The sequence below is a fragment of the Mastomys coucha genome, unplaced genomic scaffold, assembly GCF_008632895.1.
Source record: "Mastomys coucha isolate ucsf_1 unplaced genomic scaffold, UCSF_Mcou_1 pScaffold21, whole genome shotgun sequence".
Lineage (NCBI taxonomy): Eukaryota > Metazoa > Chordata > Mammalia > Rodentia > Muridae > Mastomys > Mastomys coucha.
In genome coordinates this window covers 160,287,210-160,302,191 of record NW_022196904.1, presented here as the reverse complement: position 1 = coordinate 160,302,191, position 14,982 = coordinate 160,287,210, and the positions used below count along the sequence as shown (strand labels likewise).

General features: G+C 39.0%; 1 protein-coding gene across 7 annotated transcripts in view; it reads right to left on the bottom strand.

The window, feature by feature from the left end:
• The window catches only part of Cdc37l1 (cell division cycle 37 like 1), a 63,264-nt gene that overhangs the window by 43,727 nt on the left and 4,555 nt on the right, over window positions 1-14,982 (bottom strand). For all 7 annotated transcript variants that reach the window (XR_004123545.1, XM_031390045.1, XM_031390046.1 and 4 more), the window contains exons 2-5: window positions 14,465-14,746; window positions 10,415-10,505; window positions 1,769-1,884; window positions 1,186-1,308 (exon numbers count right to left, since the gene is read on the bottom strand). Coding sequence is in view for 6 of the 7 variants with exons in the window: in XM_031390045.1 (XP_031245905.1) it covers window positions 1,186-1,308; window positions 1,769-1,884; window positions 10,415-10,505; window positions 14,465-14,746 (612 nt within the window). In the remaining variant the exon portion in view is untranslated. The remainder of the gene's footprint in view (window positions 1-1,185; window positions 1,309-1,768; window positions 1,885-10,414; window positions 10,506-14,464; window positions 14,747-14,982) is intronic.

Here is a 14,982-nt window from a genome sequence, read left to right as displayed (position 1 = left end):
TTTTGTAAATGTTATAAAAAAAAAAAAAAAAGACTCAGCCTCGTCTACTGTCTCTCAACAGGATCTCACTACTGTAGCCCATGTGGAACTGATCTCAGAAAGAAACTCAATAAATCACTAGCCTCCTTTCTACAGGTTTTTTTTTATTAAAACATTGATTTCTTTTCTTTCTTTTTCTTCTCTGCCTTTTTTGTTTTGTTTTGTGAGACAGGGTTTCTCTGTGTGGTTGTCCTGGAACTCCCTCTGTAAATCAGGCTGGCCTTGAACTCAGAGATCCACCTCTCTCTCTGCCTCCCAAGTGCTGGGATTAAAGGCGTGTGCCACTGCCGCTGTCACTGCTACTGCTACTGCTGCCACTACCACCGCTTAGCTACAAATTTGGTTTCTTAAACAGTGAGTTATACTGTGGAGGATGCTGTGTGTGTTCTGCTCAACACTGCATCCTAACAATTGAAATGGCCATGCTTTATGTTAGTAAACACTCCTTATACATTAAGTGGGTAAATGATGAAGTACTCAAAACAGTCACATTAATTTGAATGGGTTTCAATTTAAATATATGGTCTAGTGCAGCCTCTTAATCTTTAAGTACCAGCCTGCATGAAAATGTCAATAGTATTGTGGTGATTTGACTAAGTATGGCCTCACACACTAAAGTGTTGAAATGCTTGGCCCACAGGGAGTGGCACTATTAGGAGATTTGGCTTTGTTGGAGGAAATGTGTCCCTGTCTGGGCAGGCTTTGAGGTGTCCTATGCTCAACGTACACCAGTGTGGTACATAATCTTCTTCTGCTGCCTGCAGATCAAGATGTAGAACTCTTGGCTCCTTCAGAACCATGTCTGCCTGCATGATGCCATGTTTCCTAGAATGAAGATAATAGACAAAACTTCTAAACTGTAAGCTAGACCCAATTAACTGTCTTCCTTTATAGGAGATGCTGTGGCCATGGCTTCTCTTCTTCACAGCAAAGAAAACCCTAACTAATACAACTATGTTGTATTATAAATACTTATACTATGTAATCTCTATACTAGCTTACATATACTAGGTAAGGAGCATTTCCTCTCCCTAGAGAAGCTACAGCATCTAGCAGTCTACTGGCTAAACAGCCTCCTGATGACCTCAGTACAAAGCTCAGCTCCAGCCCAACCTTCTCATTTAACAACACAAAGTTACTACTTACTTTGGCTTTCTGGAAAAACAAACGAAAACAGCCTCTTGGATCCACATTCCAGTTTTTGGCCATTTCCATAATAAACTGCATTACAACAGCTTGATGTGCTATCTGCTCCATTAGAGCGCCTTTCTGAAAAAGACGTGCAGCAAAGCTAAGACACTTCTGGAAAGACACCGAGCTGCCACTGACGCAAAGTTTGTATTGTTAGAGTACTTTTAATTTTATTCTCTTTACTGTTAAGTAAAATATTGTATGAACATAAAGTGAACGTCTTACTGCTATTACGTGGACCAGAATAACTACATACTTTTGGCTGAGTTCCTATTGTGATTGCTTCATGAAAAATTTAAAGCATGACTGTCTAACTAGTAAACAAGAGGAGAGGAGTGATCACAAGAACAGGATGATCAGAGGCAGCAAAGTGAGTGAGTGTGCTGGGAAGCAGCACAATCACTCCAGGGAGCTCCAAGGTTGGAAACAAACAATAAAACTTTATAATTCCTTCTAATTACCTCCCTCCTTTCATTTTAAGTGAAGAATGTAAGAATATAAAATAAAAATTAGGATTCTATTAAGATTCATACAATACCTGCTCAGCTTCTAGGTGAAAGCTCCATAAAATAAGATATTTAGCAGTTTCCTCACATACAAGGTGTGGGTGCTCAGACAAAAATCTCTGGCTATCATCCCATCGACTCAACATACCTGTACAAAAGAATTCAATCACAAATGTCAAATATTTCCTTTCTTCCAGTGAGGCAAGACACAGATTTGAAATGTTACTTTTAGAGACAATTCACAGTTCCAGGCCAGTGTGATACACGACAGGACGAGCTGAGAAAGCTGAACTTTTTCTTTTTAAAGATTTATTTATTTTATTTGAGTACACACTGTAGCTATACAGATAGTTGTGAGCCTTCATCTGGTTGTTGGGAATTGACTTTTAGGACCTCTACTCGCTCCAGTCAACCACGCTCGCTCAGTTCCTGCTAGCTCTGGCCCAAAGATTTATTTATTATTATAAATAAGTACATTGTAGCTGTCACAAGAAGAGAATGTCAGATCTCATTCCAAGTGGCTGTAAGCCACCATGTGGTTGCTGAGATTTGAACTCAAGACCTTCGGAAGAACAGTAAATGCTCTTACCCACTGAGCCATCTTACCGGCCCGAAGCTGAACTTCTTAAAACAATGGCCAGCATGATTTATTTCAGATAATTAGTCTGGCTTAAGAAGAATGGCCAATTGATGTCTCCTGCTTACGGGAATACCCAAAGTCCCACATACATTGAGACACTTAATCTTTCCTTAAGGTTAAAGCTTGTACAAATCAGTACCATTTACTAAGAGATCAGGATGGTTTTAATTAGAAAGATGAGTAAGAGTCTCTGCTATTGCCTAGCTGTGGCAAGGACTGCAAATGTAAGGGCTGCCTGGGCCACACAGGCCGGTCAAGGACAGCCTGAGCAACTATGCAAGACCTGTTTCAAAAACAAAACAAAAACAAGCAAACAAAAAGACTCAGGCATGGTTCAGTGATAAAATATTTGCTTATTATGCATGAGGCCTGAGGCTCAATTCCCCAGTACAAAAATTTTAAAATGTATGATTTCAAGAAACTATACTAGGCAAATATAAGGGCTTACTAAAAATTCAGAGTCCTACATTATCTCTAATTTCTTGTTTAAAGTGTCCAGGATACAGTAAGAGTCACCACTTCAGGGCATGTTCTCGGCTGTCCTGTCATCACTGATACTCTTCTCATATCAGTCACGCTAGCCATTCACTAATGCCGGCTGGTCCGCGTGTACAGAAAACAACCATGCTTTTAAACACTAGTTGAATATATGTGAAAGGCTGCCATTTGTTTCAAGATATTAAATGAATCCAAATAGTACCAAGCAGTATATCTGAATCTTTACCTAACTTAGCAAAGTCACTCTGACCAAATAACAGGGCACCAGCAATGTGCTGCTCAGGGTTATCCTGGTATGTACCAAGAATGACAACGTCAGAAGCTTCACACTTTAGATTTACAAACAGCAGTAAGCAGTACAGGTGTCATTAAGCCATCATGGAAGTTTCATGGGACTGTCCTTAGCGTATGACAATAAAACTTCACTTTCAACACTAAATGAATTCCTACATACTAAATTTCACATGCGAACATGTCATCAAAACCAATGACAAATAAAACCTTACTTGAGAATACACAGCAACATATGGAAACCAATTGAAAATACACTATCTTTAGAAAAGGGTTTCCCAGCACTTGGGAGATCCCAGCACTTGGGAGGCAGAGGCAGGCGGATTTCTGAGTTTGAGGCGAGCCTGGTCTACAGAGTGAGTTCCAGGACAGCCAGGGCTACACAGAGAAACCCTGTCTCAAACACCGCACGCCACCCCCCCTCAAAAAAAAAAAAAAGGAAAGAAAAAAGAAAAGAAAAGGGTTGTAGGCAATTTCAGCATTTTTTTTTTTTTAATTAAGAAAAAATCCCAAGAAGGACAGAGTTTCCCTATTTAACTCAACAATCCCTCAATCTTTAAAATTCTCTAGCTTTTGCCCCCAGTGCCAGGATAATAAGTGTGTACCATATTTTTCTGACAATTGAGTCATTTAAGATCTTGAGACACAGAATGATTAGGCAAATTTATTTTAAACTGTTTCCCATGGAATTAATGAGTGCTGAAAGTCAGAGCTGATAAAAGCACAATCCTCCTTTTCTTATATCTAAAGACTTAAAATGACTCCTTGGCACAGCCTCGGCCCATCCCCTACCCCCATACTGTCTTTTGAGAAGGTCCCATGAAACCCAGGCTGGCTTTGTTCCTATCGCTCTCCATTTCTGGGATTACCAGACCTTGGGCCACTAGGCCTGATTTATAGAGTTTGAGAGATGAAACCTAGGGCTCCATGCACACCGGTCAAGCACTCTACCAAATTTGCTACATACCGAGCAAGCACTCTACCAAATTTGCTACATACCGAGTCCCTTTGCTGGCTTGCTTACACCTTTTTTTTTAAAAAAGATTTATTTATTATTCTATCTAAGTACACTGTAGCTATCTTCAGACACACCAGGAGAGGGTGTCAGATCTCATTATGGGTGGTTGTGAGCAACCATGTGGTTGCTGGGACTTGAACTTAGGACCTTCAGAAGAGCAGTCTGTGTTCTTACCCGCTGATCCATCTCACCAGCCCTTCCTTACACTTCTAAAGAGGCAACCCCTTATATTTTTATCTACGATAATCTGTTTACCTCAGCAGGGCAGCATTAGAAGTGAGTGAACAAAACCCTGTCCATTTGGATTCTGAGTTAAAGGTAATATGAAAAAGGTAAGTAACACTTATCAACAGCCACAGAGGTAAAATTACATGCTGAAGTTTTTATTTATTTATTTTTTAATACCTAAGACTTTAACATCTGAGACTGGACACGGACTGTATCTAACTAAGTAAATCAGATCTTGAATTAGTATGAAATCAAGAACTAGTCCATAAAAGTCTTAAGAGAAACCCTGTGGGATTTTATAGGAAAATATTTAAAGAAAAGCCACAGTTATAGAAGTAGAACGTATCTGAAATGACTATTATTTAAACATTGTGAACAGAGTGGTACAGTCAAGGCTGGCACACAGGAAGTGGACTCCAGAGCAGGACTGCCCGCGTCCGAGCCTCAGCTTCCGCTCAGGCAAGTCCTTCAGATACATCTGTGTCTTCCTCGGCAGAGTAAGGCTAAAACAGTCCCCAACAAGAAGGATTTTTATGAATTAAAGACATTAGTTTAAGCACTTACAACAGTGCCTGACATAGTGAATACTTGCTAGCAGGTATTAACACAATAGTGAATAATTCACTCATACGGCAAATTCTTATTAAGACAATCTTTTGGCTAATAAGTCAGCCACTCAAACTACCAACCAATTCCTCTGAATGCTTAGAATAGCTTACTTTGACAAATTAAAATAATTTAATTATATATTTCAAACCATGTCTTTTTGGTAAACATCTAAATGTCATCATCTCTCAATAGTCTATTAGATTTTGAAAACTGCTCCCAGTTTTAAAACGCGGTTTGCATTTGTTTACAGAATACATTGAACATTGTACACCACCTACTGTAACTCTACCTGCTAACACTGCCCTCGCTAGGCTGTAAGGTCCTGGGGCCCATGACTAGTTTTACTGCTGAGCCTATATTTCCCGTGTTTTCCACCATCTATCACCAGGCAACCATTTTTTTTTTTTTTTAACCTCTGTGCCTACACACAAAGTCATGTTAGTTAAAACCAAATCCATCCTGCTCTCTGTCACCTTATCATGCTTCTGAGGTTTCAGGTTACCCCATTAAGTATTCTACAAATTTCTCTGACATTTCCATTTCTCCGAAGTTCAGTGGTTATATATGTATATATATAAAACATATTTTTTAATATTAAGTCATCCCAAAATTGTTAGAATAAGACCTTAAATATTTTTCAGGTAATATAAACGAAGTGTATTTGTTGTAGAGAATTTGGAAAGTTCTCAAATTAAAAAAAAATATGCAATTTTATCACAAAGATAATTCAATTCCTATAATACATATAATTTCCAGTTCATTTTACTTTGTATTTTATTCAAGTACTTCATAGCTTTTTTATTTTTTTTTTAAAGATTTTTTATTATTTATTTATTTATTTATTATAAGTACGTTGGAGCTGACTTCAGACACACCAGAAGGGGGCATCAGATCTCATTGGGGTGGTTGTGAGCCACCATGTGGTTGCTGGGATTTGAACTCATGACCTTCGGAAGAGCAATCGGTGCTCTTACCTGCTGAGCCATCTCACCAGCCCCAGCTTTTTAAAAATAGTTAAAAAACACAAAGTTTTAGAATACAACGAAGGTATTACAAGTAAGAAAGAAAACAGCGCCTGTGCAAATGTTTACAGTGCTTGGTAAAGTGTCCAGTGACCATCCTACATAGACTCAGAAAATGCTGAATCAAAGTTAACTACAGATGAAAGGGAAACTGTTGTGCTCTGAAAAACCACTGCATGATTCAAACTGCAGCTCTGAGGACCACAGTGATGTCAGAGATACAAGCAACTGTGGGAACTGGTTAAGAGTAAATAAATGAGCTCTGTGTCTAGTCTAAATCAACATTTTGTATTTCTGCCATGCACACTCGTCTACTCCAGTCACATCCATAATATCGGGGATAAAATCCTGATAAAGGATAAGAGGCAATAAGACTTCAAAAGGAGATCTGTGCCTCCTGGATTTCAGACTAGTCGCTGGTATCCCCTAACTTAGACGTGTTCCAGAATTAGTCTTTCCAATCATTAACACGGCCTCATAATTAGGCATAAAGGTACCCCAAGTAATGATTTGTAAATGGTTAAGATTGGGCATTGTCTCCTGGCCGACACAATGTTCCCAACTATCCTAGTTTAATGTTTTAAGTACTAGAGAGTAATTGAAAGGTTTCCCTCACTCTAAGACATTAGCTAAAAGTGTTAGATCAGGACTCCCCTCTGCCTGCCTCCAACAAGAACCAGAGAATTAGCATAAGAATACCTCAACAGGGGCTCCACCCCTCTTCCTCCTGCTTCACACCTAGCTACCAGACTCGGCGGACCTTGGTGTGGGGGTCGTTTTGCCTACATGACTTCAGTCTAGCACTAGGACTGGGAGAAGAAGGACTTGGACTCACATGCAGGACTAGCACTAGAACTTAGATGGGCTAGGACTCAGATTCATGTATCTCTCGCAGTCCCCCGGGCCCAGAGCACTTGGGCCTGGGGGATGCAGCACCAGTTCAGAGGAGATAGCTGCTGCTTTAGACCCAGTATGTTTCAGATAGCCTCAGATGTACCTCAACTGTTGAGCTGTTAGATTTTTCATTTCTCTTTTGCAATGATTGTAAAAGCCTCATGTCATTTTTAAAGAAATACACTCAGACCTTACACTACTCGTGTCTAGTCTGTTTGTCAAAGCTGAATCCCGTGCCCACCTGGCCAGAACCCCTAGTCCCGCGGAACAAGAGACCCCCGTACGAAATCCCGGTCCACAACATATTTCTAAAGCACGAGTCAACTAATAAACACAAATGTAAAGAAAAATCAGATTTCAATAATCCTTAACACTGCAACTGTTAATTGGTACATTTCATCTAAGTGTAAGGGTAAAGAACAGGAAAAAGAGAGTCATCAATAGCATAATGGAGAATTGAGAAGAACACAGGCACAATTGAGACATTGGTGTGACATCCCTGCAGCCTACAGACAGTTCCCATCCACCAGGCCCTCTTTTTCAAGAGATGAGGATGGAGCCCAAATTTGGAAAGTTTCACTTAGAAGCTTTAGTTATAGCTGCCATCACAATGTTTTTTAGGGAGTTCATTGATATATCTCATCAGTCTGGCAAATACTTCTTTCCTCTACAAATAAGCACACAGTAGCAGAAATATTTAACATCAAACCCTCAGACTCTTATCTCAGCCCACGATCAACTGTGCTATTACTTTGTAAACATCCATTCTGATACCTCATCATCCCATGTAACTGAATATTAGTCCACTCTATGGTGATGGAACTTGGCGAGCAGAAGGAGCGGGTACCCCAGATGCCTATACGATACACACATGCCAGAGAGTGGAAAGTAAAATACATGAAAGAGTTGGCAGCCTACTACCTTAGGAACATTTCTGTGGATCCAATGTGCTGCAGCAAGTAGGGTATCTCCTCCAAAGTGAAAAGCCAATGTGCATTTCCACTAAGAAACAGGCACAGTGGGAATCTGGGAGGGGCTAAAGTCTGGTTGGAGTTGAAGACAGCAAGGGTCTGGTTAGTATTACAAGATGAGATGCTAGAAGCTCACAACATGCAATGGTAAAACAAGTGCTTATTAATCATCTGTGGATGCCAAGGCAGCCTCTTCTCCTGGCCATCTTATTAAACACACCATAGTTCAATAAACTAAGGGGTTATGGTGAGCACAGGTTTGAGATTATGCACAAACTCAAGAGCATGGAGTCTTCTCATCAAGGATGTTTCGGTAGCATAGTCCAGAAAAAAAAAAGCTAAAACTTCAATATGGCACCATATTCTATAAAATTAATTATTCCTCCGTCAAATAGCAGCTTGAGTATATTGGTATAATTTCTTCTTGCAAGGATCAATAATCCCTCACATGAACAAGCCCATCCTAGAGCTGAAAGTGGTTCTCTCTCCTTACCATGCTTCTACCAGTAATACATTTTTTGATCTACTAGATGAGTTGGTTAGTACACACTATTTTTTACTTATTTTATATCAAGATAAATGATAACTAGGAACTCATGCCATTCTCTGGTCTTACCACGCAGACACTCAGTGTTACACAGTGAGAAAGGGTCTACTGTTGTAGACTCTGTCTTGGTGTCAAGGTAGATTGCAACACCTTGTGAAGTTGGGATGTTTTCCCCATACAGAATTGCTATTTAACTGAAGCACTCATTCTGCAACAAAAGAAAGTACTATTTCTCACTTACTAGGTGACATGGCTCTAAAACAACTGGCATACCAAATGCCAGGTGGGGAAAACAACAACAACAACAACAAACAAACAAACTCAAAACACAACAGAGAACTGGTGCCACTCTCCTATCAAATGTTATGTATATCTAGAAAGAAGTGCCAACAGATGGCATATCATTCTGCAGAACAAATGGGCCATGGTAGCAAGTACTAGGTGGGAATGGCAACTGACAACACAGGACTCAAATTACTGTTTCTATCCCTTCTGTCCTTCCTGGTTTAAAGATTTGAATATCTACCCAAAGGAGGGATGTCCATTCCTCTTATTTCTATGTATGAGACAACACATGACATATGTAGAAATGTGAACTTGTGTGTTTAGCTCTTCAGGTACTAGTCTTTGTTGTTGTTGTTGTTGTTTTGGCTTGGCTATTTGTGACTGAGTTTCACAGTCCAGGCTAACCCTGAACTTGTGATGCCCCAGCTTCAGCCTCTTCAGGGCTGAGATTACAAGCATGTGTCAACACGCCCAGCTTTCTTTGGGTACTATTCTTGAGTTAAATGTACAATTTCTTCTTTTGAAGTAAAAATATTTTGAGGGAGCACGAATGGAAAAAGGTTTCAACATGCCACTGATTAACAAAACATAAACAAGAACCACATCTGTTCATTCACACAATACTTGAAGAAAAAACAGTGTGAACCCTAACTCCTCATGCTTCTAAGCAGCATTTTCAATCCTACAAAATCATATTGTTTAGGTATCAGAATCCACCATGGATATATTTTCTGACTGCATTTCTCATGCTGTGGCCTAATCTTTATGGAAAATCCTGAAAATCTGCCCTTCCTAAACAAACTCAGACCTTACCTCCTCTAGGAATCCTTCACTTTCATCAAGTTCATCCATCTTCACCCACTAGAAACAGCCAGTCCTGGGACTGGAGAGATGGTTTAGCCACTAGGAGTGCTTCCTGCTTTTCTAGAACCTGAGTTCAGATCCCAGCCCCCACACTGGGTGGCTTATAGCCACCCAGAACTCTAGCCTCAGGGGATCTGACACTGTCCTGTGGTCTCCATGACCCCCTATACATGTGGCATATACTTATACAGGCACAAACATATACATATAAAGATTTTAATAAATCTATAAAAAAGAGCAAAAGCTATACATTAGATCTTTGTACATTTCTGTCCTATTATCTGAGAAACATGTCAAAGAGCTACAAATTACATAGTATCATATGCAAACCTGAAAAAGAAGAAAAATGGGCATTGGAGCTAGAGCAATGCTTGGTGGACAAAGGCATCTGCGCCCAAGTCTGATGACAGGTGTTCAATCCCTAGAATCAACATGGTGAAAAAGAACAAACTCCAGCAAGCTCTATTCATGTGCACCTGATGTCTCCCTACTGCAGATGAAATATATATACATTTTTAACTGAGTGCTAACTTTTTTATGTTTAAAAAAATGTTGAAAAGAAAATTCCTAAACAGTCAGGAAATACAAAGAAATGATACCATCACAGAGAGCGGCATTAATCAACTACTTCTCTTCACAACCTGGCACAAGAAAGGTCGGAAACAGACCTGGCTTGTTGGAAACTACCAGAAGCACAACACAAGCAGGTTGGCCACCTGTAGTTTGGGGACCTCATTTTATAGGTTCATTGTCACACACATACCATCGATCTCTAATGCAATAAAGAAGGAAACTTAAGTAGTAGACTTACCAAAATGTCTGATTTTTTGCTCATATTTCTGCATAAATGATTGTGATTTATCTTCATCTTCTGTTTTTCTTTTATCTTGATTAATAAAACTCTGGAAAAATTTAGTGACTAAAATCAGTATTTTAACTAAATCTCTTCAAATATTGAATGCTTAGAAATCTTTCCTATAGACATAATGCTGTAAGAATATGGCAAAGCACTATACATCATTAAATTAATCTGCTAAACTCATCATTAAAAATTTAAACATTCTCATTTGGTAGTTTCATTAGTTTTAAAATACAAATTATCTAGAAATCACACAGAGAAACATCTGAATGAATCTTTTTTTTTTTTTACCTGATTACCCTATCAAAGAATAGAAAGATTCTTTACGTGTATAATTTACATTTGCATTATTCATTTCCAACAAATACTTGCAACTGTAGCCTAATTGTTGGGTTTCTTGATAGAAGCAAACTCAGTAATCCAAGCACATAAGAGTCAAAGATATTTACTATAAATTCTTCGAGAAGAGATAAAACAAAAAAAAAATATAGCTTGCTTGCATTTCTAAAACAAGTTCTCTTGGGAGGCTAGTTTAATCCTCCTTAGAACTAAGTACAAACGTCTAGTATGGAAGAATTCGCATGTGTTAAGTAAGTCACAAAGGAGACCAAGACATTTCTCATCTAACCAGCAAAACTAACACAACAGTTTTCCAAAGTATTCTCTGATAACACTTATACACTAATATTATCACTGCCAAAAATGAAATGAATAAACTGCCTCCCTGCCAGCTTGTATTTCAAAATAAAAGCACCTTGTACTTTGTTACCTAGATCAATACTGTACTAGCCACAATTATATCTTAAAATTTTCTACTAGCATTAGTAGAAGCATTGAAAAGCAGAGATACAGACGAAGTTCAAAATAGATTGAACATATCATTTAACATGGAAGAAGTACTCAAAAAAAGTTAACAAAGTCTTCATGTCTTGGTGTATTTGGTATGGAGTAATAGAATCTGGTAAATATTTTACAAGATTCAGGCATACATACCTGGCCACAGTGTCACATGTCTTTTTGGGGGGAAGCAGAGGCAGACAGACAGATCTCTGAGTCTGAGGACTCTCTGGGCTATCTAAGAAAGTTCCAGATGGGACAGGTCTACACGAGATCCCATCTAAAACTTAAACTAAAACAAAACTGATTGTCTTTAAAACAAAAACACTATTAATTTGGCAGAAGTACTGTACTATTTAAGAGACTCCACTCTCTAGATTATTAATTTAAAAGACTGATTCAATGTTTCAATACTGTTACTTAAAAGTCAAGATTAGCATCCAAAACAAGAAAAGGGGCCTGATTCCTTCACTCTCATTCAATATGGTGCTTGATGACTTATGCAATAAGACAAGAGAGGATGCAAACAGGAAGGAAGAAGTAAATTGTGTTCTTATTTGTAAATAATATAATTCTACAGGTCAGAGACCTCAATGACTATACCATAAAAGCTTGTATTTGATACACACTTTCAACAAAGTGATAGGATACAAAACTAACATAAAGATATCAGTAGCTTATAAACTAATAACATGCTGAGAAATAAATACAAAACAAAATATCACATTCATGATTGCCTTAAAAGCAGACAAAAAAACAAAACAAAACAAAACAAAACAAAAAAACAAAAAACAAACCAGGCAGTGGTGGCACACGCCTTTAATCCCATTAAAGTTCTAAGTTCGGTGCCAGCCTGGTCTATGAGTGAGTTCCAGGGCAGCCAGGGCTACACAGAGAAACCCTGTCTCGAAACCAACTCCCTCCCACCCGTCTCCCCCCCAAAAGACCTTGGAATAAACCTAACTCTAGCAAGGAAGTGAAAAACATCTATAGTACAAACCCTAAACACTGAGGAAAGAAATGTAAAAAGTAGGAAATGCAAAGATCTCCATTGTCCATTGGACAAGATTTAATATTGTAAAAATGGCTATGATACCAAAACCAATTACAGATTCAATGTGATCTCCATCAAAATCCCAATGTGTTTCTTCACAGAAACCAGGAAGAAAAAAATTTCAAATGGAAGCACAAAAGATCACAGATAACCTAAACAAACTGAGCTAAGAGAAAATACACAAAAGATCACAGATAGCCTAAACAAGCTGAGCTAAGAGAAAATACTAGAGGTATCATGGTACTTGACTTCCATTCAATTGTGTATGAGAGAGCCACAGCTGACAAAGATGGAAAAAATAAATTATTTATCAGAGAAAAGGCAGCTTCTTCAAGTAGTAGTGGCCAACTGGACAGCCACACATAGAAGAATCTAAATCTTTATCTCATCCAAATGCATTTGAGACCTTAATGTGGGACCTGACACTCCAGCATTACTAAAGAAGAAAGCACAGAAAACACTTCAAGATAACAGCAGAGGCACAGACTCTGCCCAGGACTCCAGTCACTTAAGAAACAGCACCAGCAATTAAGCAGAGACTTTATACAAAGTCTCCACACAGCAAAAACAAAGACATGGCCTACAAAATGAGATAAACTCTGTCAGCTGTACCTCAGAGGTCTCAGACCTATTTCAAGATTAAACTGTTTTATTATATTTACTTGTTTAGTTTGCATGAGTACAGATGTGTATGTTCTTCTCCCTCTCTCTCTCTGTGAACATGCATGTGTGAACATACCTTAGAGTATGTGTGGTGGTCAGAAGATAATATGCAAGTGCCTCTCCCTTCACCATGTGGGTCCTCAGGACCAAACTCAGGTCATTAGGTTTGGTGGCAAGTATATTTACCTGCTGAACCATCTCATTTACCCTAATATCTTTTACTATAGTACACAAAGAAGCAAAATATTAAACAATGAGAAATCAAACAATCCATTCAATAAATGGACTAATGGAGTGAGCACAATCCTCAAAAATTAATTACAAATGGCCAATAGATATATGGGAAAATGTATGAGATCAGCCACCCAAGAGATGCAAATCAAAACTGCACTGAGATTCCATTTTACCACTATCAGGATAGTAGTCACTACAAAAATAAATGACAAATGCTCAAGGTTGCAAACAAAAGGGCACACATATACACTAACAAGAATGTAAGAGAGCCCATCTTCTTACTATGAACGTTAGTATGTAGGTTCTCAAGAAACTAAAAATAGAGCCACCATATGGCCCAGCTACAAATACTACTCTTGGGTATGTACCTGAACAACTGCCAGTTCACATATCAGATACTTACACATCAAAATTTGCTGTATCATCATTTTATTAGGTATTCGACTAACATGGATGCCCAAAGCTGAATGATAAAGTAAGATTAAATATATATCACTACACACACACACACATGACAATTTTGTAGCCACAGAAAAGTATGAGGTTATATGATTTGCAAAAAAATGATTTGCACCTGGATATAATCATATTTCTATAGATGTACAAAATCACTAAAGAACAGACAATATGTAAACATGTGAACTATTAGGGGCACAAAGGCAACTAACAGGAAGGGAATGGGTGAGAAAAGGGAGAATGGAAGGGCATGGGGCTGGACATCTCAAACGGCACTGTATATTTGCACAAAAATGGCTTTATGTAATCTAGTATGATAAAATTTAAACAAACAAAAAAAAGATTATCACCTAAGTTTACTAAACCCAAGCTGGTAAACTGAAGGGCCTTATTTACAAATTCAGTAACACATGGAGTGTTACAAACTAACAGGAAGCCAACAGCTCAGCAACATCAGGAAATGTGCACATGTGGGCTCCAGCACACAGCATGTGCTACATCACCTTTTGAGTTGGGGTCTGCTGACCTGCCACACTCTCCCAGCTACCCTGCATGCTGAAGGAAGCAAGGCTTGGAGATGTCGGCTGCTTAACAGGATTCTGGAGCTTTGCAACAGTTACTTACAGACACTTCTGGTTTTCCCTCTTCATTTTTGTCTGCAGTGCTGGGAATGGAGCCCAGGGCCTCTTGCATGCTCTACCTCTGACCACATACCCAGCCCCCTCTCCTCTTTCTTTATGGTCCGACAAAGATCATACCTTATTAAAAACATCCTTGCTAATGGCATCCATGTTCCAGAGACACATCCTCTCTCTTTGGACCAGAGCCTCCTCTTTCTGTCGCCATTCTTCTTCCCGCTGCCTCAGTTCTGACACCGCGGTCTGTGCTTTGGCATGTTCCTGATCCAAGGACTCAGAGTTATGCAGTGCTAAGCTGCCAAGTTTCTGCTGGGCTTCAGCAAGATTCCATTTGCACGCAACAGAGCTCTTCACAAATTCTTTCTGCTTTTGGCAAGCCAGCTCAATCCCATGGCTATATATCTAAACAAAATGTAACAACTGCATTAGTAAGAAATGAAGGCAGCAGCAATGACACAGCTCGCTGTGTTCCAACTCAAAGGGTCTCTGTATGACGTTTTGGTACACAGCACATCCGTATTCTTTGTCTACAATTGCAGTTCATCAATTCGACTCTGAGCTTCTTTGTTCTTCTATGCTCCTCCCCTGACAACTAACACCACAGAGACTGGCAACTGTCAGTGATTTGCACAGAGCTG